Source organism: Jaculus jaculus, chromosome 4, assembly GCF_020740685.1.
Source record: "Jaculus jaculus isolate mJacJac1 chromosome 4, mJacJac1.mat.Y.cur, whole genome shotgun sequence".
In the NCBI taxonomy this organism is placed as follows: domain Eukaryota; kingdom Metazoa; phylum Chordata; class Mammalia; order Rodentia; family Dipodidae; genus Jaculus; species Jaculus jaculus.
Genome location: NC_059105.1, coordinates 162,284,136 through 162,307,948, shown reverse-complemented (window position 1 = coordinate 162,307,948; position 23,813 = coordinate 162,284,136). Strand labels below are relative to the sequence as shown.

The window sequence follows — 23,813 nt, the reverse complement described above, 5'->3', positions numbered from 1 at the left end:
TGAGGTAGCGTCTCACTGTAGCCCAGCACTCACCGGCACTTACTGCAGTCTCAGGCTGCAGAGAAAGAGGCAGAGAGAGAGAGAGAATGGACATGCCAGGGCCTCCAACCACTGCAAACGAACTCCAGTGATCCACCTGCCTCCGCCTCTTGAGCGAGTGATGCGATTAAAGGTGTGCGTCACCACAGCCAGCTTAAAGTTGTTTGAAAAGCTATACACCAAAGATGGCTTAGTAATCTTTCCTGTTTCTTTTTTTTTAAATTAATTAATTAATTAATTTATTAATTTATTTGAGAGCAACAGACACAGAGAGAAAGACAGATAGAGGGAGAGAGAGAGAATGGGTGCGCCAGGGCTTCCAGCCTCTGCAAACGAACTCCAGATGCGTGCGCCCCCTTGTGCATCTGGCTAACGTGGGACCTGGGGAACTGAGCCTCGAACCGGGGTCCTTAGGCTTCACAGGCAAGCGCTTAACCGCTAAGCCATCTCTCCAGCCCATCTTTCCTGTTTCTTATGACTATAACCAACATATTGACATTTCAGATGGAAAATTCAAATGCTGATTTCTGTTTATGATGTTTTTAGACTTTTTTTTTTTTGGTGTGTGTCTGTGTATGTGGTGTGTGTGCGTGTGTATGTGAGGGTGCATATATGTGCGTGCGGGTGCATGTACATGTGTGTGTGTACATGTGTTGGGGTGTGTGTGTATGTGTGTGTGTGCATATACATGTGTGGGTGCATATGCATGTGTGTGTGTGTGCATGTACATATGGGGGTGCATATATATGTGGAAGTATGCACATACATGTGTGTGTAGGTACATATGCATGTGTATGTGGGTGCATGTTAAAGCCAGAAGCCAATGTCCGGTGCCTTCCTCAATCTCTCCCCACTTATATTATTTTAAATATTTGTGGGTGTGTGCATGAACTTCCACCAGAGTCTCTTGCTGCAAATGAATACCAACCGCACCACTTTGTGCATCTGGCTTTATGTGAGTGGCCAGGGAATTGAACCCTGGGTCAGCAGGCTTTGCAAGCAAGCACCTTTAACAGCTCAGTCCTCTGCAGCCCCTCCACCATATGTTTTTTTTTTAAATTTTTTTCATTTATTTTTATTTATTTATTTGGGAGCAACAGACAAAGAGAGAGAAAGAGGCAGAGAGAGAGAGAGAGAATGGACATGCCAGGGCCTCCAGCCACTGCAAACAAACTCCAGACGCGTGCGCCCCATTGTGCATCTGGCTAACGTGGGTCCTGGGGAATCGAGCCTTGAACCAGGATCCTTAGGCTTCACAGGCAGGCGCCTAACCACTCAGCCATCTCTCCAGCCCAACTGTGTGTTTTTTTTTGACAGGGTCTCTAACTGAGCCCAGAGCTCAGAGACATGCTAGCCCACAAATCCCAGAGTTCCTCTTGTCTCTGTACCCCTGGCTCTCGGACTGCAGATGTACGCCAGCCCACACTGCTTTTCTGTGGCTGTTGAGGATCCAGTCCCGGGCCCTTGCACTTGTATGGCAAGCGCTTGATCCTCTGGGGTGTCTCCCCAGATCTCATGCCATTGCTTGTCACTGTCGTTTAACCCAGTATCACACAGTATTATCCAAGCCAGCCTGAACTCACTATGTAGCCTAGGCTGGTCTCAAACGCTCAGAAATCCTCCTCCCTAGTGGTAAGATTATAGGGTGCACAACCACACTGGACTCACAGTTTTTGTGAGTAACCACAATCCAGTTTACCAAATTTTTTTTTTTTTCTTTTTAAAAAAATGTCATTTTAACATTGGGATTTATAGCTTTTTAAAACATTTTATGTATCTATTTTATTTATTTATTTGAGACAAAGAGAAGGAGAGAGAGAGAATGGGCGTGCCAGGGCCTATGGCCACTGCAAACGAACTCCAGACGCATGTGCCACCATGTGCATCTGGCTAACGTGGGACCTGGAGAGTCGAACCTGGGTCCTTAGGCTTCGCAGGCAAGTGCCTTAACCGCTAAGCCATCTCTCCAGCCCCCACTGTTTTTCCTTCAAAAACATGCTTCTGGTAAAACTTTAATAACAACTTTCAACACTCCTGATCAGGTGGGCTCATTCAGTTTCAATGGCTTTGAAAAAGTTTTTGGTGGTATTTTGCCCGACCCCCTTTTCATCTCTTCATGACACAGATTGAGAACGGGAAAGCTTGATTCTGCTCAGTTCCCTGGTGATGCTGAAAGGAACTTGGCAATGGCTGGTGTCCCAATGGCTGGTGTCCCAGCCTAGGCGAAAGCGAACACAGCTTTCACCTTAGCTGTCCCACTCGACAGAGCATCCTAGGCCACGGCCCCAGCCACTCCATCCTATGTGGGTTGCTGCACACTTTTATTTTTATTTTTGATTTTGGTTTTTCAAGGTAGGGTCTCGCTCTAGCCCATGATGACCTGAAATTCACCATGTAGTCTCAGGGTGGCTTTGAACTCATGGTGCTCCTCCTACCTCTGCCTCCCCGGTGCTGGCATTAAATATATTTATTATTATTTGCAGTGCTGGAGGTTGAATTTAGGACCTTGAGTATATTAGGTAAATGCTCTACCACAGGGCTAGATCACCCCAGCTAGCTGCACACTTTAGATGGCAAAAAGCAACAACCAAACTAAGTGTTGGTACGTTGGGGTGTTTGGAGAATTCATTGAGTCAGTCATTCTGCCTCGGGGCTGGGGGAAGCGACCACCCATCAGCTCTAAAAGACCACTGGTAACGTCTGCTGGCTCCCTGGACTACCTCTGCAGGGATGGGAAGATGTTTGGGCAGCTGCTGAGAAAGATAAGTGCCACCCGCCATTTCCAGAAAGTTCTCCCCAGCTCCCTGGGTGCTCTCACTTGACCTGAGTGTTTGCCAGCGCTCATGAGAATGAGTCTCAAATCAATAACATTTCCCGGCCGATTAAACATATATGTCAGGAAAATTACAAGGGAAAGGAGACCGTGGTAACCTTATCCGTTAATACTTTTCAAATGGCTCGGGGCAGGGGGTGGGTGGGGGGGGGGCAGCCTGTGTATTTATAGCTTTCTGGGATATAATGCTGAGTAGAGTTACAGTAAGTGCTGCGGAGGGAATTTCCATCTGTCTTGCCCGTGGTTTTCTTCTCTGTTCAGGTTACAGTTATCTGATCTGTGATCACATGAGAGCCGTGCATCTCTACCTCAGTGCCTTGGAGAACTCCTGCCCGCTGATGGCTTTTCCCTGTGCCAGCTACAAGGACTTCCTTGCTGGGCACTGTCTGGACTGCTTTAACCCTTTCCTGCTCGCCTGTCCAAGGATTGGTAAAACCTCACTCACCCCTTTGGCTCCCTTTGACAAGTCAGGGCAAGTTCCGGACCTGCCTGTTTCTGTGACGCCTTTTAGGTCACCTCTGACCTCCTGTGGCTAAGAGGTTGGTCCATCTGGGGACCAAAAATGAAGCATGCAGGGGTGGGGGCGCTCAGCCTGGTCTCACCTGGAAGGTGGCAGTGTCCCACTCCCCATCTCCTGGGCTGCTGTCTGTGGCAAACTTGCTGGGCATTGCCCCCCCCCCCCCCCCCCCCGCCCAGATCCTCTTTCCTGAAAGTCCTGAGCCTCAGAGCTCTGTCCAGAAATATGGGAATAGGCCAGAGCCTCTTCCCACTTTCAGACCTGAGCTTCCATAAGTCTTTTTTTGTTTGTTTGTTCTTTTTTTTTTTTTTTATTTGAGAGTGACAGAGACAGAAAGAGGCAGATAGAGAGAGAGAGAGAGAGAGAGAGAGAGAGAGAGAGAGAGAGAATGAGTGCGTCAGGGCTTCCAGCCACTGCAAACGAACTCCAGACGCGTGCACCCCCTTGTGCATCTGGCTAACATGGGTCCTGGGGAATTGAACCTGGGTCCTTTGGCTTGGCAGGCCAGCGCCTTAACCACTAAGCCATCCCTCCAGCCCTCCATAAGTCTTTTAATGATTTTATTTTACTTATTTTTATTATTAGTTATTTACACAGTGCTTATACAGCCATGTTTGTACCATCGTTAGCCTCCTCCCCCCCTCCACACGGACCCCCCCTGGTTGGGGAATGTGGGTCGTGATTGTGGGGTTAGCACATCACTTATGGGTAAGGGCCAATGTCTCTGTGCATAATGTCCCAACATGTGGCTCTGACAGTCTTTCCACCCCTCCAGACGCATGCGCCACCTTGTGCATCTGGCCTCCGTGGGTCCTGGGGAATTGAACCTGGTCCCTCAGTCTTCGCAGGCGAGCGCCTTAACGGCTAAGCCTTCTCCACAACCCCTCCGTAGGTCTTTCCAAGAAAAGCGGCTATTCTCCAGCTCCCCATGGCCTCTGATCAGTGGGTAGAAAAGAGGCTCAAAAGTTACCACGTGGCCCTCTGTAGAGATGAGGGGATGTGGTGGCCACATAACAGCTGGTGGGGGAGGGGATGTGTTCCTGCGTGATTCAAGCCAGTGTAGGACACGGACTCCTGGAAGGCCGATCAGTGTGGCCTCTGCTCGTTTGTACAGACCCCTGGAGCTCATAACCTGGGGCTCCCAAGGCGAAAACTCTAGTAAAAATCCTCGCACGTGTCAGAGATGGCCTCTTCTTGTTCTCACAATCCCCCACCTCCTGCTGCTGAGAACTTAGCAGCCTCGCACTGATCACAGGATGACTCTAGAACTAGGCTGACAAAAATGTGAAAGGAGCCGTGCGTGGTGGCGCACGCCTTTAATCCCAGCACCCGGGAAGCAGAGGTAGGAGGATCGCCATGAGTTCAAGGCCACCCTGAGACTATGTAGAGAATTTCAGGTCAGCCTGGGCTAGAGTGAGACCCTACCTCGAAAACAAAACAAAACAAATGTGAAAGGTACACAGCCTCCCATAACAACACAAACCAGCATTATTTCCTCTTCTGTGGACCAGACGTTCAGACAGCCACCCCACCCCAAACAGGTGATGGGCTTGAAGTATGACAGCCACTTCCCATTGTCTGTCCAGATTCTTTGCTTTTTCCCTCCCACTGAGCATCACAGCGGCTCTGACCTCATGCACTTCCAAGTGTACCTCACACTCCTTGACCCTGAAGATCTTTACCCTAACTCTTCTCTCTTCGTTGATGCCAGTCTTCAGGGCGTTTGTTTTACAAATCCCCAGAACAGCATACAGGTGCCTCTCAAACAATCGTGATATAGACTGATGGGCAAATTAGGCACACAAGTTTAGATTTGTTCCAATAATCTACCGAGAATGAGCCAAGTGATTTGAAGACTGCACAGCCTGTTTACTTCCATGTTTATTCCCCCATCGGACTGTTTGGATTTTGGTACTAGCCACAGGCCACGACCCGGAGTCCCATGCAGCGTGGGTGTCTGTGGAATATTGGGTGCATGCACGAATCCATACCCGATTGGGGACTACGGGAGCCTGAAATGGCCATCTCAGGAATTTGCCAGCTTTGCTTCTTTTTATCTCTCCCTCCCCCCCCTCCAGGGCTAGTAGAACAAGGTGGCATCAAGTTCGAGCCACTTCCCAAGGAAGTGAGAGTCTACCTGCAGACCACATCCAGAGCCCCATACTGCGGTGAGTAAGGGAAGTGGATTCCAGCTATGAATAGTTGGAATATGAATAGTGAATAATCCCAGTTATTCCAACCAATGGTTCCAGCCCAGTGTGGAGCCCACGCGGGGGTGTGAGCTACTGGGCAAAGATCTCCCGCGAGGTGGGAGAACAGCTCCTGGTCCTAGAACCACACCTGTCAGAGTGAGCCCAACCCATGGCTTTACAGATGACGTCCTGAGTGTACCCCACTGCCTCTGTAAGCACCCTCCTTTCTCCTTTGCCTTGCAGGGGGTTCTCCCTGGAGTGTTCCCCCACTCCCTTTTCCTTCATACTTCTTTCCCTCACCCCCAAATCCCACCTGACGCCCCTTCCACCCTGGCAGCCTTCCTGAGTCAGGATCCTTTGGGAAAGCAGAGCCTTGACCTCTGCCACTTTCCCGTTACAGAAACATTCCAGCCACTCACTGGTGCTGCTGCTGCTGGGGTTTGGAAGTTCAGACGGGCTCGGGTCAAGCGTGTAAGACCCAAGGCAGGCAGGAGCCAAGGAGTCCATTACAAGCTGAGCCACTCTTCCCTGCTTGTTATTTTCATGTTCCCTGGGGTGATGACATCCCCTGGCTTGTTATGCCTGCTGTCTTGGGGACTTCCTGTCTACTCAGTGGTATAAACAGGGTAAGACTATGTTGGTTTTCTCCTCGGCTTCTAGTGAGTTGGTGGAGGAGTTTCTTTTTCCTTTTACTGGAAGGTCTGATGCGACATGACTTGGAGCCCAGAGCTACATTTGAATCTCAGCTCTATCAGCTGTAAAATCAAGAGAAAGCTACTTTACCTTTCTGCAAAAGGAGCCTTATGGGGAAAATGGGAACAATAACGATACCTAGTTTTAAGAATCAACGCTGAGGCTCAGTGGTTAAAGGCATTTGCCTGCAAAGCCAAAGGAACCCTGTTCAGCTCTCCAGGACCCACATAAGCAAGATACACAAGGGGGGCTCATGCATCTGGAGTTCGTTTGCAGTGGCTGCAGGCCCTGGCACACCATTTTCTCTCTCTCAAATACATAAATAAATTATATATATATACATGAATCAGTTGTGGCCCAGAGAGGTGGTTTAGCAGTTAAAGGCATTTTCTTGCAAAGCCTGATGGCCTGGGTTCAATTCCCCAGGACCCACGTAAAACCAGATGCACAAAGTGGCCCATGCATCTGGAGTTCATTTGCAGAGGCAGGAGGCTCTGGTGCACCCATTCTCTATCTCTCTCTTTCGTAAACAAACATTTTATTACAAGAACCAGTTGTGAGGCTGAACTAGTGCCATCGAGGAAGTCATTGGCATGGTAACCGGAGCCCCAATCTGTGACGATTCTCTTCCCCAAGCCGGAGAACTGGGGAGAAAAATAGATGGAAGGGTTTCTCCTTTCACGCCCAAGGAATTCGTGGAAACACGTGGTTTGCAGTCAGCTGTGGGTCTTTCCTTTTTTTCTTTCTTGTTTGCATGGTGCATGCACATGTGTGTGGTGTGTGTGTGTCTGCGTGAGGGGTAGGCACAAGAATGGGCTCTTGTCACACCTGCAGCAAGGTGTTGCCTGCGGTGGCCCGAGGGGGACGCTGGGTGTCCCGCTGCATGGCTCTTCGGCCGTTCTGGTGAGGCGGAGCCCGTCTCGCTGATCCCGGATCGGGTGTACAGGTGTGCGTGGCCATATCCAGCTGTTTATGTGGGCTCTGGAGTTTCGAACCCAAGATCATCTCAGACACCCCGGGGTCCCCATGCTTGCCCAGGAAGCTCACTTAGCCACTGTGCCCTCTCTCCAGCCCAGAGGTGGGCTTTTGACAGAAAAGGACATGCCGAGGAAACAAAGTGACAGGCGCCAGGATTCAACCGCCTCCACGCTCACTTCATGGGGGGAGCCTGCTGCTGGGGGGCAGTCTGTCCCCTCACGCTCCCGCCAGCAGCTGGCCATCAGAGGTCGGCAGGAGGAGGAGGAGGATGTGGGGTCTCACGGAGGAGGCGGTGCTGCCCGGACCAGGCGTCCCCGCTTCTAATTCTAGCCCCGAGCAGGCTGGCAGCAAGCGGAACCGGCTCCTCTGCGTCTGCATGGCTAAGAATACCCTGGGCCGGAAGGCCTGGAAACCCTGACAGGTTGGGAGAGCTTTAAGGTCCCTTCCGAGGGAAAGCTACAAGGTCATAAGTTTTCCATTGTGTGTCTGCTGGGAAACCTCCTCACCACACCCAGAAACATGAGCAAGGACCTCACGGGGCACCGCAGGAAACAGGCCAGGGTGGGCACCTGCTTGACTGTAAGCTCCGAGCCTTCTAGACTAAGGACAGAAGTGGGGTACCCTCCCTTCCCTGAGCCAGATCTTTCCCATCTACCTCGGGGGGCTCAGGTAGGAGCAGGGGTAGGCTTGACTCTCCAGGCTCTGTCTTCCAGCCCCCCCCCATGACCCTGGGCAACCTGCCCAGAACTTAGTCTACTGTTTTGCTCATGAAATTAGTGGCCACCCTTGATTTCTGCCAGCCATGTGCCAACATTGCCAACATGGGAGATCTTATACCAAATTATATTTCTTTCTTCCTTCCTTCTATCCTTCCTTCCTTTCTTCCTTCCTTCCTTTCTTTCTTTCTTTTTTGGTTAGGTAGAAACTGTGTATGAACAACACATCTTGTGTTGGTGATATTTCCCTCATCCCTGAGGGCACTCCTCAGTGAGATTGCTGGTATTCACCATAGGGTTGCAGGTTAGGAGTTGTGAGAGCAGCAGATATCCATTTTATTGATTTAACTCATTAATTAATTTACTTTGGGTTTTCGAGGTAGGGTCTCGCTCTAGCCCAGGCTGACCTGGAATTCACTAATTAGTCTCAGGCCGGCCTCGAACTCGCAGCGATCCTCCTCTGCCTCCCGAGTGCTGGGATTTTAAAGGCGTATGCGCCACCGTACCTGGCCCAAATGATAAGTTTTAAACAAGACTGGCTTTTCTTCATGGAATAGTTCTTCACACAGCGCCTTTTCTCTGTGGTCTCACTGGATTCTCACTGTTGTCCTACGAGGTGACAAAGGCACACAGAGGTGCCGTGGCTTGTCAGCAGCAGGACCTGTCCCTGGGTCCTTAGGCTGCGCAGGCAAGCGCCTTAACGGCTAAGCCGTCTCTGCAGCCCGAAGCTCTTTTCCTTTTTGCAAGTTCTTACCATCTTGGCACTTGCCAATGCACCCACCACAAAGCCCTGCGAGCTCAGATGGGCCATGGCATTCTTCTAACGTGTATTCAACGGATGCTTCCCAGACAGTCAGCCATGAAGTACGGCAGACAGAAACATACAGGTTGGAGAGAGGGGTAAAGCTTGCGTCTCTAACTATGTCCCCATCACCAAGTAAGCCTAGGAAGACACCGGAGAGCAGAGTCACTGTAAACGCTATCGGGTGCTACTTAATAAGGAAAGACAGCAGTTATGGAAGCTGCCCTTCACGTCTCGTGCCAGAGGGTACATCAGGCCCCCATGGGGTCACCATGAACCAAGAAGTCTTTGTGGATGGCATCTACTGCGACAGCTGCAGCCATCTGTTCTGCCCAAGGGAAGTTCAATGTGCCCCATAGACAACCAGCTACCACAGGGAAAGACACAGCTTTCTCCTGCACACCCAGCTTGGCTCCCTGGCACTGCATGGAGGGCGAAGGAAAAGACAGCTGCTTCTCCCCCCTCATGTGTGTGTGTGTATGTATGTATGTATATATATATGGTACACACATACATGCATATATATATATGTATGTATGTATGCATGTGTGTGTGTACTTTTTAAATTTTATTTTTATTTTTATTTATTTATTTGCAAGCAGAGAGAGAAAGAAGAGAGACAGAGAGAGAATGGGGCACCCCAGGGCCTCCATCCACTGCAAACGAACTCCAGACACACGTGCCCCTTGTGCATCTGGCTTCCGTGGGTCCTGGGGATTCGAATCTGAGTCCTTAGGTTTCGCAGGCATATGCCTTAACCGCTAAGCCATCTCTCCAGCCCGACAGCTGCTTATTCTGAGTTAATTACTTAGTATATGCCCTAGCATGTTTGTACGACTGTAGTGAAGTATCCAAGACTGGGTAAGTTGTAAAGAACAGAACATTTGTTTTCGCACAGTCTGGGGTCTGGGAAATCCAGGGTCAAGCGTGTTGGTGTTTTGGTGCCTGTAGGCTATTGTCGTTGCTTCCAAGTTGGCACCTTGTTGCCATGTCACTGTGTCTTTACAGGGCCAAAGGCAGAAGGGCAAAAAGGGTGCCACTAGCTCTCCTGAGGCCTTTAAAAAAATTTTTTTTTAATTTTTATTTATTTACTTGAGAGCAACAGACCGAGAGAAAAAGGCAGAGAGAAAGAGAGAAAGAGAGAGGGAGAGAATGGGTGCATCAAGGCCTCCAGCCACTGCAAACGAACTCCAGATGCATGCACCACCTTGTGCATCTGGCTTACGTGGGTCTTGGGAAGTAGAGCCTCAAACCGGGGTCTTTAGGCTTCACAGGCAAGTGCTTAACTGCTAAGCCATCTCTCCAGCCCCGAAGCCTTTTTTTTCTAAAAAAAAAAAAAAAAAGATTTTTATTTATTTATTTGAGACAGAGAAAGGGTGGGGGGGAGAGAGAGAAAATGGGTACGTCAGGGCCTCCAGCCACTGCAAACGAACTCCAGACACATGCACCACCATGTGCCTCTGATCTCCGTGGGTCCTGGAGAATTGAACCTGGGTCCTTAGGCTTCGCAGGCAAGCATCTTAACCGCGAAGCCATTTCTCCAGCTTTCCTGCGGCCTTTTATGGGGTGTTTATTTACTCACGGAGGCTCTGCACTCATGATATGCTCACTCTTAAGGTGGCCACCCAGTACTCTTGCATCGGGGATCACGTTTAAGCATGGAAGGGACCCAGCCATTCAAACAGTAGCGGTGTATGATAGATCCTTTTTGGTTCTGTCAAGATTCTGTCACCATAACGAGGCCATTTGCCAGAGAGGAGTGAACCATTCCAGCATTTCAAATACAAATAAAAGCACACTTTCTGAACGGGTTACTAGGGATGGGCACCCCTCCCAGGATGTTGTATGCATTCATCCGCTCAGCCGCCAATTCCTCTTTGGGGGTTGTGTGTAGCTGTTTTATTATTCCCCCAGTCCACACTTAACGAAAACTGAGGACCTGAGATGACAGGTGACCCACATGGGGCACACTGTGGCTAAGAGGTATAGCCAAGGTTCCTGATGGCACTGCTACCATCGAGATAGAGAAACAGAGAGAGAGAGACAGAGAGAAAGGGCTGGGCATGGCGGCACAGGCCTTTAATCCCAGCACTCTGGAGGTAGCGGTAGGAGGATCGCCGTGAGTTCAAGGACACTCTGAGACTACAGAGTGAATTCCAGGTCAGCCTGGGCTAGAGGGAGATCCTACCTTGAAGAAACCAAAACCAAAAAAGAGAGAGAGAAGGCATGTTCGTGTCCAGGGTCTCTTGCCACTGCAAATGAACTTCAGATGCATGCACCACCTTGTGTAGCTTGGAGGTCTTTGGGTGCTGGGGAATGGAACCCAGGACATCAGGCTTTGCGGGCAAGTGCTTGTAACCACTGGGCCATCTCCCCGGGGAGGGGGTGGGGGCTTTTTGTTCATCGCACCTCTGCCCTCGGGCCTAGCCTTTGCAATGTTTTGTTTTCATAGTGCATCACAACCTGGTGGAGTTTCTCCTGCAGGAGCCAAGGAAAAAGGACACCAACATTGAGGTCACCTTTCTCAGCAGCAATATCACTTCCTCGGTGAAGATTACCATGTAAGTAAACGTTGCAAAAAGCAACACCTGTTGTTTGTGTGTGTGTGTGTGTGTGTGTGTGTGTGTGTGTGTGTGTGTGTCCGACGATCCCCCCCCCCCCAGGTGTTGCTTTTCCTTTGTGTGTGTGTGTATATTTTATTTTATTTGTTTATTTTGGTTTTTCAAAGTATGGTCTCACTCTAGCCCAGGCTGACCTGGAATTTACTATGGCCTCAAACTCATGGCTATCCTCCAACCTCTGCCTCCCAAGTGCTGGGATTAAAGGCATGTGCCACCATGCCTGGCTCCTTTTTTTTTTTTTTTTTTTTTTTTTTGTATTTTAGAGAGAGACAGAGAGAGAGGAGAGACAGAGAATTGGTGTGCCAGGGCCTCAGCCACTGCAATGGAACACCAGATGCTCGCGCCACCTAGTGGGCACATGCGACCTTGCTCTTGCCTCACCTTTGTTTTATGTGGGATCTGGAGTCCTTAGGCTTGGCAGGCAATAAGCCTTCTCTCCAGCCTTGCTTTTTCCTTTTACGTATGCATGCAAGATCAGGTACCACGTGATTGCTGACGTTTCGGGCGGAGCCCACCAGGCTGGAGACAGTGCCTACCGCTTACTGTAGACCCGCCGGGTCGGCAGGCACATGATGAGACGCAGCCCCGTTTTGGGATGGGCAGTAATTCAAGCGCGTGCCCTGAGATAGCTGGCAAGGTTAGCGGGCAGCACGAATGCTGGCAGGCGGGAATCAGGTCCCTGGTAGGAAACAGGTTCAGGAGTTCAGACAAGGGAGAGCCAGGAATGCCAGCAGGGAGAAGGGCCTGAGGTAGCCCCAGCCAAAGGGCTGATTAGAGCCTGAACTACTCCTGCGAAGGGGGAAGTAGGACCAGGCCATTTACCTGAACAGACCTCAAGACGGGGCCAGGTGGCAAATAAGCACGATGAGGCCTGGAGAGCTGGCTTAGCGGTTAAGCGCTTGCCTGTGAAGCCCAAGGACCCCGGTTCGAGGCTCGCTTCCCCAGTTCCCACGTTACCCAGATGCACAAGGGGGCGCACGCATCTGGAGTTCGTTTGCAGAGGCTGGAAGCCCTGGCGCGCCCATTCTCTCTCTCTATCTGCCTCTCTCTCTTTCTCTCTCTGTGTCGCTCTCAAATAAATAAACAAAAAAATTATAAAAAAAAAGTTTTAAAAAAAATAAGCACATGATGACGATGCAATGGCCAGAATGGCTTGGGGCTGGTGTTTCCAGGGGCTGCAACGTAGGCTGCTTGCTTCCCTTTTCTTTTGGGTCTCACTTGAGTCTGGCAGGCTGGGGAGACCAGGATTGGAGTGAGAGGGCAGAGACCTCCAGCAGTAAGGAGTGCAAGCCTGGCAGGGGACGAGAGGAGGCAATGGTGTATTTTTTTTCTTTTTTTGAAGAAGAACTGGTGAGGGGCTGGAGAGATGGCTTAGGCGCTCCCCTGCACAGCCAAAGGACCCGGGTTCAAGTCACAAGTACCCATGTAAGCCAGATGAACGAGGTGGCATGTGTGTCTGGAGTTCTTTTGTAGCGGTTGGAGGCCCTGATCTGTCCTTTCTCTCTCCCTCTTTCTCAATCACTCTGTCTGCCTCTTTCTTTCTATCTCCCTCAAATAAATAAGTAAAAATTAAAAACAAAAAAGAAAGAATTAGTGGGCTGGGGAGATTGCTCACTGGCTAAAGGCACTTCTATACAAAGTCTCATGACCTGGGTTCAATTCCCCAGTACCCACACAAAGCCAGATGCCCAAGAATCACATGCATCTGTAGCTGCCAATACTGTCTCTCTTAAATAAATAAATAAGCAACTAACTAACTAAATAAAAAGCAGCTGGTTAAGTTACAAACAGACCAGTCAGATAATGAAGGTCACTGGCTCTGTTCGGGTCCAGTCAGGAAAACAGAACCCAAGCCGGGTCATTCCACACAGGGAAACTGACTCTGACAATTAATTACAGTTGCATCGAGGGAGCTGAGGGAGACTCAGGGGTGCCGTAGGGGAAGGCACAAGGCAGATACTGGCAGCAGTGAGGACCACAAAAGCAGTATGACTACCAGGACCAAACCCTGGAGTGGCACCCATGGAGTTGGATCCCAGGGGAGGCTACTGGACAAGAGCTGGAACCCTAAAGCCCCACGGGAAGTGTGGCTCCTTCACCAATCCCAACCCAAGAGACCTAAGGCTCCAGAGTGGACCCTGGTGGAATCTGCCAACAAAGAAGTTGAGAAGTATGGTTTTTAAAAAATTTTTGTTTATTTTTATTTATTTATTTGAGAGCGACAGAGAGAAAGAGGCAGATAGAGAGAGAGAGAGGGAATGGGCATGCCAGGGCCTCCAGCCACTGGAAACAAACTCCAGATGCATGTGCCCCCTTGTGCATCTGGCTAACGTGGGTCCTGGGGAATCAAGCCTCGAACCGGGGTCCTTAGGCTTCACAGGCAAGCGCTTAACCTTTAAGCCATCTCTCCAGCCCCACCAAGCAATTTCTTAAGGATGACAATCCTTTTTTTTTTTTTCCCTGACATATTTAAAAATATTTCTGGAGCGAGGACAGATTTTAATGGTTACATAAGAATCTTTCTGAGAGACTTCCGGTTAAGATGGCGGCATAGGTACCACGCCAAAGCAGCCTAGGGGGGAAAAAGACCAAAAAAACTCAGCAAAATACACGCTTTTACTAAAAAGTGAGGTGTATAGGAAATTGAGGCGGCAGCAGAGAAGTAGAAGAGTTATAGAGCATCCAGAGCCTGCACAGGCGGAAAAGCGGCTCCGGCAGCTCGGCCAACCGCCGCAGCCGCGGAGCGGCAGAAAGCCGCCAGACTCTTGGCTCGAGCCGCAGGACAAGCCAGGTGCGGGATTTTCCCCTCACACCGCGCTCTCCGCAACTCGGGAAACGTGAGGGGAGAGCGGCAGCGAGCAGGGGAGGAGCAGACCGCGAGGTAGAAGCACACGTGGAACAGCGATACAACCAGGGCAGCCGCGGCTCCCTCCCCTCCCCCACCGCCTGAACCCAGCTCCAGCGAACACAGCAGCGGCCCGGGACCCGGCCACGCCAACTTGGGCTGACAGCGGGACCCAAGCAGGAGCAGAATTCGGCAGCAACTTCAGCGGCTCCAGCACCGGTACCAGCGGCCCCAGCAGCAGCGGACCCAGGAGCGGCAGCAGCGGCAGATCCCGCAGCAGCGGCTTCGGGGGGAGCAGCGGCGGTGGACACGGCAGCGGCAGCTTCAGCAGCGGTGGGGGCTCCGGTGGTGGCAGCTATGGGAGCAGCAGAGGCAGCAGCAGCGGCTCGGTTTGCCCCGTAGGAAAAGCAAGTGCCCAGCTCCAGAAATCAGAACAGCAGCCCGACGACCCAGGCAGCAACTTGACTGAGACCAAAATCACCCAAGGTAACTGGGATTGCACCAGGGAAGGGTCTCACTTGGTCACAAGCTGACTTGGATCCCTCAACAGACCAGAAATCTAAACCCCTTTGTTGATAGAGGATCTGGTCATTATAATAACTACTCTTGCATACATACTCGGGGCTGTTTTTGATTGAATGTGTACAGTGTTTAGTTAAATTTTAGAATCTACCTGTATTTTATTCCACTCAGCCTGCTTGAATACTCCTATAGCAGGGAAACTCAACCCCTAAGAACATCTTTGTAGATACTCTGAGAGTCTTAAGAGCCACACCTAATACCTTAAGGTCCTACCCTGAAAATATATTACATCAAACCAATTGATACAGCTAAGAATACACAGCTAGCTAGAAAATCCAAGCATTAACTTAATCCAAGATGCAAAAATATATACATTATAACACAAGAAACACTAAAAAGCAAGACGATATAAATCCACCTAAAAGTATTAATGCATCAGAAATGTCCTCCAGTGAGAAAGAGTTAGAGGAAATGCCTGAGAAAGAGTTCAAAAGAATAATTATAAATATGTTCAAAGAACACATGAAAACAACCAAAGAAGAAATCAAAGAGGAAATCAAAGGAATCAAAGAAGAGGCAGGACACCAATTTAATGAAATAAAGAAGGCAATACAAGACATAAATAGGGAAATAGAAATAATAAAGAAAAACCAGTCAGAATTACTAGCAATGAAGAACACAGTTAATGAAATAAAAAACTCTGTAGAAAATCTCACCAGTAGGATGGATGAGGGAGAGGACAGAATATCTAAGCTAGAAAACCAGGTGGCAGACCTAATGCAGTCCAACAAAGAGAAAGACAAACTTATAGAAAAGTATGAGTGGGAATTTCAAGATATTCGGGACACTATGAAAAGATCCAATATAAGAATTCAGGGCATAGTAGAAGGAGAAGAACTCCACTCCAGAGGCATAGTAGGCATCTTCAACAAAATCATAGAGGAAAATTTCCCCCAAATTGGGAAAGAGGTGCCAATACAGATACAGGAAGCCTTTAGAACCCCAGCCAGACAAAACCCAGAAAGAACCTCTCCTCGCCATATTATAATCAAACTTCCAAACACACAAACCAAAGAAAAAATATTGAAAGCAGTTAGAGAGAAAAATCAAGTTACCTACAAAAGCAACCCATCAGGATTACAGCAGATTATTCAACACAAACTTTTAAACCCAGAAGGGCTTGGAGCGATATATTCCAAGTTCTGAAAGACAACAACTGTCAACCAAGGTTACTTTATCCTGCAAAGTTATCTATTCAAATAGATGGAGAAATAAAGACATTCCATGACAAAAGCAGGTTAAAGGAGTATTTGAAGACAAAACCAGCTCTACAGAAAATACTTGATAGAATCCTCCATGCTGAACAAAAGGAAAATCACACATATAAGGAACCTAGAAAAAACAAGCTATACTCAAATACCAGTTAACAGAAGAGAGCACAGGTAGAACAAGTAACACACACACACACACACAAATGGCAAACATAAATACACACCTTTCAATAATATCTCTTAATATCAACGGTCTCAATGCCCCAACGAAAAGACATAGATTTGCAGACTGGGTTAAAAAGCAGGATCCTACAATTTGTTGTCTCCAAGAAACTCACCTTTCTACAAAGGATAGACATTATCTTAGGGTGAAAGGTTGGAAGACGGTGTTTCAAGCAAATGGGCCTAGAAAACAAGCAGGGGTTGCTATCCTAATATCAGACAGGGTAGACTTTAGTCCGACGTTAGTCAAGAAAGATAAGGAAGGTCACTTTATATTGATTAAGGGCACACTCCAACAGGAGGACATTACAATCCTAAACATATATGCACCTAACATGGGGGCTCCCAAATTCGTCAAACAAACACTATTAGAACTAAGGTCACAGATAACACCAAACACAGTGGTGGTGGGTGACTTTAACACCCCACTCTCATCAACTGACAGGTCATCCCGGGAAAAAATAAACAGAGAGGCATCTGGACTAAATGAGGTCATAGAAGGAATGGACCTAACAGATATATACAGGACATTTCATCCAAAGGCTGCAGAATATACATTCTTTTCAGCAGCACATGGAACATTCTCTAAAATAGACCATATATTAGGACACAAAGCAAATCTTAACAAATTCAGGAAAATTGAAATAATTCCTTGCATTCTATCTGACCACAATGGAATTAAACTACAAATCAGTAGCAAGAAAGGCTATAGAGCATACACAAAATCATGGAAACTAAACAATACACTACTAAATGATGAGTGGGTCAATGAAGAAATCAAAAAGGAAATCAAAAAATTTATAGAATCAAATGATAATGAGAACACAACATACCAAAATCTCTGGGACACAATGAAGGCAGTTCTAAGAGGTAAATTTATAGCCTTAAGTGCCTATATTAAGAAATTAGAAAGGTCGCAAGTAAACGACCTAATGCTTCGCCTTAAAGCCTTGGAAAAAGAAGAACAAGGCAAACCAAAAATTAGTAGACGGGAAGAAATAATAAAGATTAGGGCAGAAATTAATGAAATAGAAACAAAAAGAACAATCCAAAGAATTAATGAAACAAAGAGTTGGTTCTTTGAAAGGATAAACAAGATTGATAAACCCTTAGCAAATCTGACCAAAAGAAAGAGAGAAGAGACACAAATTAATAAAATCAGAGATGAACAAGGTAACATCACAACAGATTCCAGAGAAATTCAAAAAATCATAGGGACATACTATAAAAGCATATACTCCACAAAGTATGAAAATCTGAAAGAAATGGATGATTTCCTTGATCTATATGACCTACCTAAATTAAATCAAAATGAGATTAATCACTTAAATAGACCTATAACAAACATGGAGATCTGAACAGTTATCAATAATCTCCCAACTAAAAAAAGCCCAGGCCCGGATGGATTCACTGCTGAACTTTACCAGACTTTTAAGGAAGAGCTAACACCATTGCTTCTTAAGCTTTTCCAGGAAATAGAAAAAGAAGGAATTCTACCAAACTCCTTCTATGAGGCCAGCATCACCCTGATACCAAAACCAGGCAAAGATAGAACAAAAAAAGAAAATTACAGACCAATCTCCCTCATGAACATAGATGCAAAAATTCTCAACAAAATATTGGCAAACAGAATACAAGAGTATATCAAAAAGATCATTCACCCTGACCAAGTAGGCTTTATCCCAGAGATGCAGGGATGGTTCAACATACGCAAATCTATAAATGTAATACATTACATAAACGGGTTGAAGGACAAAAATCACATGATCATCTCATTAGATGCAGAGAAAGCATTTGACAAAATCCAACATCCCTTCATGATAAAAGTCCTACAGAGACTGGGAATAGAAGGAACATATCTCAATATAATAAAGGCTATTTATGACAAGCCTACAGCCAACATATTACTAAATGGGGAAAAACTGGAAGCTTTTCCACTAAAATCAGGAACAAGACAAGGGTGTCCACTGTCCCCACTTCTATTTAATATAGTTTTGGAAGTCTTAGCCATAGCAATAAGGCAAGAGACACACATAAAAGGGATACAAATTGGAAAGGAAGAAATCAAGTTATCATTATTTGCAGATGACATGATTCTATACATAAAGGACCCTAAAGACTCTACTAGCAAGCTGTTAGAGCTGATCAAAACCTACAGCAATGTAGCAGGATACAAAATAAATACACAGAAATCAGTAGCCTTCATATATGCTAACAACAAACACACAAAGGATGAAATCAGAGAATCACTCCCATTCACAATTGCATCAAAAAAAATAAAATACCTTGGAATAAACCTAACCAAGGAAGTAAAGAATCTATACAATGAGAACTTTAAAACACTCAAGCGAGAAATTGCAGAAGACACTAGAAAGTGGAGAAACATCCCTTGTTCCTGGATTGGAAGAATCAATATCGTGAAAATGGCAATCTTACCTAAAGCAATCTACACATTTAATGCAATCCCTATCAAAATTCTAAAGGCTTTCTTCATGGAAATAGAAAAAACAATCCAAAAATTCATTTGGAATCACAAAAAACCTCGAATATCTAAAATAATACTGAGCAACAAAAAAGAGGCTGGTGGTATCACCATACCTGATTTTAACCTATACTACAGAGCCATAGTAACAAAAACAGCATGGTACTGGCACAAAAACAGACATGTAGATCAGTGGAACAGAATAGAGGACCCAGATGTAAGCCCAAGTAGCTATAGCCACCTGATATTCGATAAAAATGCCAAAAATACTCATTGGAGAAGAGACAGCCTCTTCAGCAAATGGTGTTTTGAAAACTGGATAAATATCTGCAGAAGGATGAAAATAGATTCTTCTCTCTCGCCATGCACAAGAATTAAGTCCAAATGGATTAAAGACCTTAACATCAGACTGGAAACTTTGAAACTGCTAGAGGAAAAAGTAGGGGAAACCCTTCAACATATTGGTCTTGGCAAAGACTTTCTGAATACAACCCCAATTGCTCAGGCAATAAAACCACAGATTAACCACTGGGACCTAATGAAATTACAAAGATTTTGCACCGCAAAGGACACAGTGAAAAAAGCAAAGAGGCAACCTACAGAATGGGAAAAAATCTTCGCCAGCTATATATCTGATAGAGGATTAATATCTAGGATATACAAAGAACTCAAAAAGTTAACTAATAAGGAATCAAACAAGCCAATCAAAAAATGGGCTATGGAGCTAAATAGAGAGTTCTCAAAGGAAGAAATACGAATGGCATATAAGCATCTAAAAAAATGTTCTACGTCACTAGTCATCAGGGAAATGCAGATTAAAACTACATTGAGATTCCATCTCATTCCTGTCAGATTGGCCACCATCATGAAAACAAATGATCATAAATGTTGGCGGGGATGTGGAAAAAAAGGAACCCTTCTGCACTGCTGGTGGGAATGCAATCTGGTCCAGCCATTGTGGAAAACAGTGTGGAGGTTCCTAAAACAGCTAGAGATTGATCTACCATATGACCCAGCTATAGCACTCCTAGGCATATATCCAAAGGACTCATTTCCTTAGAAGTACATGCTCAACCATGTTTATTGCTGCTCAATTTATAATAGCTGGGAAATGGAACCAGCCTAGATGTCCCTCAACAGATGAGTGGATAATGAAGATGTGGTACATTTATACAATGGAGTTCTACTCAGCGGTAAAGAAAAATGAAGTTATGAAATTTGCAGAAAAATGGATGGACCTGGAAAGTATTATACTAAATCAGGTAACCCAGGCCCAGAAAGCCAAGCGCCACATGTTCTCTCTCATATGGGGATCCTAGCTACAGATGACTGGGCTTCTGCGTGAGAATGAAAATACTTAGTAGCAGAGGCCAGTAAGTTGAAAAGGAGACATAAAGGGTGGAGAAAGGAAGGGAGGAGGATACTTAATAGGTTGATATGGTATATATGTAATTACAATGATTGTAATGGGGAGGTAATATGATGGAGAATGGAATTTCAAACGGGAAAGTGTGGGGGTGGGGAGGGAGGGAATTACCATGGGATATATTTTATAATCATGGAAAATGTTAATAAAAAATTAAAAAAAAAAAAGAATCTTTCTGTTAAAGGGAAAACAAAACTTCGCCCCTCTCCACTATAAGCAACCTCCAGGCTAAGCCAGAATGGCTGATGGCAGGTTGGGGACTTTAAAACAGCAGGTGACTTCTCCCACACCATCTCACCATTTCTTACCTTTGTCTGGGGCCCTGCAGCCCTTTGGAAAGCAGCCCACTGGGTTGGTTTCCTTTCTCCTTGTCCCAGTCTCGGTGGTGCATCTCCCACTACTGGGCACCTTCAGGAAGTTGGGGCAGGAGAGGTCTGGATTCCATCTCCCCACTGGGCCACCTAGGCCGAAGTAAATAAATGCAGACCTCGTGCCCACAGCAGCCAACGGAGAAGGCCCAGGTTTGTAGCCAGGGCTGCGTGACTCCACAGCCACCTTGCTAGGACAGGCGACTTTTCCAAACAGGCAAAAAAAAAAAACAAGGGCTGGAGAGATGGCTTAGCGGTTAAGCGCTTGCCTGTGAAGCCTACGGACCCCGGTTCGAGGCTCGGTTCCCCAGGTCCCACGTTAGCCAGATGCACAAGGGGGCGCACGCGTCTGGAGTTCGTTTGCAGAGGCTGGAAGCCCTGGCGCGCCCATTCTCTCTCTCTCCCTCTATCTGTCTTTCTCTCTGTGTCTGTCGCTCTCAAATAAATAAATAAAAAATTAAAAAAAAAAAAAAAACAAAAAAACCAAAAACCAAAAAACAAAACAAAACAAAACAAAAAAACCCCTGGGCTTTATCCCAGTTCTCTTGATCTTCAGCATCTGTTTTGTTGTTATTGCTGGTTTGACTATCCACATCATCACAGCTAGCCTAACACTAAGTGCTCCTCATACTAAATTCTTTGAGTAGGGAGACCCTAAGAAAGGGCTTCTGTCTCGGCATAATTGGACCTGAACATGGGACCCCCATCCATCTAAGAACCCAGCTGTGAGACACAGTTTTCTGGACATGGCTTTCTAACTGGGACTTAATTATTATTATTTTTCTTATTAAGTCATCACGTTTATTCAAGGAAAAAGGAAAAGAAAGTATAGAGAACTTCCACCACGTGGAAGGCAATAGAGAGGATAGGGGAACCCACAAGGGAGTCAGGCTAGGGGTCCCCCATTTCAGCCCAGGAGGGCTGAGGTGAGGTGGAGGGGACCTGGAAATTCTGGAGAGGTGCCGAGCCAAAACAGAGTCTTGCCCATCTGGGAAGGACCTTACTTTTTTCCACCCCCCTGCCATGTCTGCTGGTTTGCCTTCAAAAATAATTCAATAGGGGCTGAACAGATGGCTTAGCTGTTAAGCGCTTGCCTGTGAAGCCTAGGGACCCTGGTTCGAGGCTGGATTCCCCAGGACCCGCGTTAGCCAGATGCACAAGGGGGTGCATGTTGCCTGGAGTTCGTTTGCAGTGGCTGGAGGCCCTGGTGCGCCCATTCTCTCTCTCTCTCTCTCTCTCTCTCTCTGCCATTCTCAAACAAATAAAAATAAACGAAAAAAAATTGATATTTCTTGGGTTGTGTTCCAAAGTGTTGGTGGGTGGACAGAGGGGAGTCAGTGAGGGTGACACAGAGGACCGGTCCTCATCTCCCAGGGGCCAGCCCCGAGCAGAGCAGAAAGCGATACAGTGACTAAAGTCCCTTCCCTTCTCCTCTCCCTTTAGACCCAAGCAGCAGCTCCAGGGCAGAGGAATCATAGCCCACCCCAGCCCACCGTGCCAGATAAACCAAGTGAGGTTCAAGTTCCAGGTCCCCGGGAGAGTGTGGAAAAAGGACAGGTCTACGATTGTGGGGGAGTTCTGCACTGCGCCCCTGCCCGTCCACGACAGGTAAGTCCCAGCATCAAGCACACCTCAGGGGGTGTTGCTTGCTAATTTCAGTCTCATCATGACCAAATTAGAAGTGGAGAGTGACAGAGACCCTGGGTTTTCCTGAATGCTCTACAGGGCCACTTTGAATTGGGGTTTTAGGAAGGAAGATGAGGGGATGGGCTTTAAGCCCTACCCTTACTTTTAACATAAGAAACTCTTCACGTGCCCTTTGTATTTGATTTTAGGTAAGATTTTGTTGTTGTTGTTTTTTAAGAGAGAGAGGGAGAGAGAGAGGGAGGGAGAGAATTGGTGTGCCAGGGCCTCAGCCACTGAAATCAAACTCCAGACACTTGCGCCACCTGGTGGGCATGTGCAGCCTTGCGCTTGCCTCACCTTTGTGTGTCTGGCTTACGTGGGATCTGGAGAGTAGAACATGGGTCTTTGGGCTTGGCAGGCAAGCGCCTTAACAGCTAAGCCATCTCTCCAACCTGATTTTAGGTAAGATTTTTTTGTTGTTCATTTTTATTTATTTACTTGAGAGTGGCAGAGAGGAAAAGAGGCAGAGAGAGAGAGAGAGAATGGGTGCGCCAGGGCCTCCAGCCACTGCAAACGAACTCCAGACACGTGTGCCCCCTTGTGCATCTGGCTTAACATGGGTCCTGGGGAATCGAGTCTCGAACTGGGGTCCCTAGGCTTCATAGGCAAGCGCTTAACAGCTAAGCCATCTCTCCAGCCTGATTTTAGGTAAGCTTTTTAAAAAAAAAAAAAATTATTTATTTATTTGTTTGAGAGCAACAGAGAGAGAGAGAATGGGCATGCCAGGGCCTGCCTCCAGCCACTGCAAACAAACTCCAGATGCGTGCGCCCCTTGTGCATCTGGCTAAGTGAGTCCTGGGGAGTCAAGCCTCGAACCAGGGTTCTTAGGCTTCACAGGCAAGCGCTTAACCGCTAAGCCATCTCTCCAGCCCGATTTTAGGTAAGCTTTTAAATTGGAGCAATATTCCCCATGGCATGTCTCCACTTAGCCTCCATTTCCATATGTCACTGGTCACATTCCTGAGTGTGGATCTGGAATTCCTTCCCCTTCCCCTGCCCTTAGCAGGCGTTTTTATGGTTAGCCATGGCACCCTGGGCAGGGGAGGCAAGAAGCGGGTGTACTGTAGAGTGTAGACTCTCACTAAACATTGTGGAAACAGCATCCACACAGCTCCTGGTACTTTCCCCTGATCACGAAGCTGCCTTTCGTTGCTCTCCCACAGCAAAAACACAGTGTGCTTACCGGAACCAGTGAAGTTGCAAGCAAGTCTGCCTGTCTTTCGTGACCTGAAGACGGCCTGCGTGTAGCGTAAGCCTGGCCAGGAAGCATCGGCCTGGACATGTTTGAGGACTGTGTGGTGAGGGATGTACAGGCAACTTGTTCTAGACCATTACTAAGGTGGAAGGTCAAACTCTGGGCTGTTTTCCCCGTAAGTAGTGAAGGGAAGAGAGGGCCCATTGTGCAAAACTTGATCTCAGCTATGCATAGATTTCTACATAACTGCAGTTACCCCATATTATCCTGGACATCTGTACTTAGTATTCAATGGAAACATACACAGAGAAATGTGGTGTTTTTTTTTTTTTTTAAATAAAATATCATGGAATGTCTGAATCATTTGTTTTATTAGAATGGGACTCGGTTTCATAGAAAAAGTGA

General features: G+C 47.1%; 1 protein-coding gene across 1 annotated transcript in view; it reads left to right on the top strand.

Annotated features, from left to right (window-relative positions):
• Pla1a (phospholipase A1 member A) overlaps positions 1-23,764 on the top strand; it is a 52,666-nt gene extending 28,902 nt beyond the window's left edge. Inside the window, exons 7-11 of the mRNA XM_045147631.1 lie at positions 3,134-3,301; positions 5,468-5,557; positions 11,223-11,331; positions 21,971-22,135; positions 23,377-23,764. Coding sequence (XP_045003566.1) covers positions 3,134-3,301; positions 5,468-5,557; positions 11,223-11,331; positions 21,971-22,135; positions 23,377-23,461 — 617 coding nt within the window. The 3' untranslated portion in view covers positions 23,462-23,764. The remainder of the gene's footprint in view (positions 1-3,133; positions 3,302-5,467; positions 5,558-11,222; positions 11,332-21,970; positions 22,136-23,376) is intronic.
• Positions 23,765-23,813: the final 49 nt, after the last annotated feature.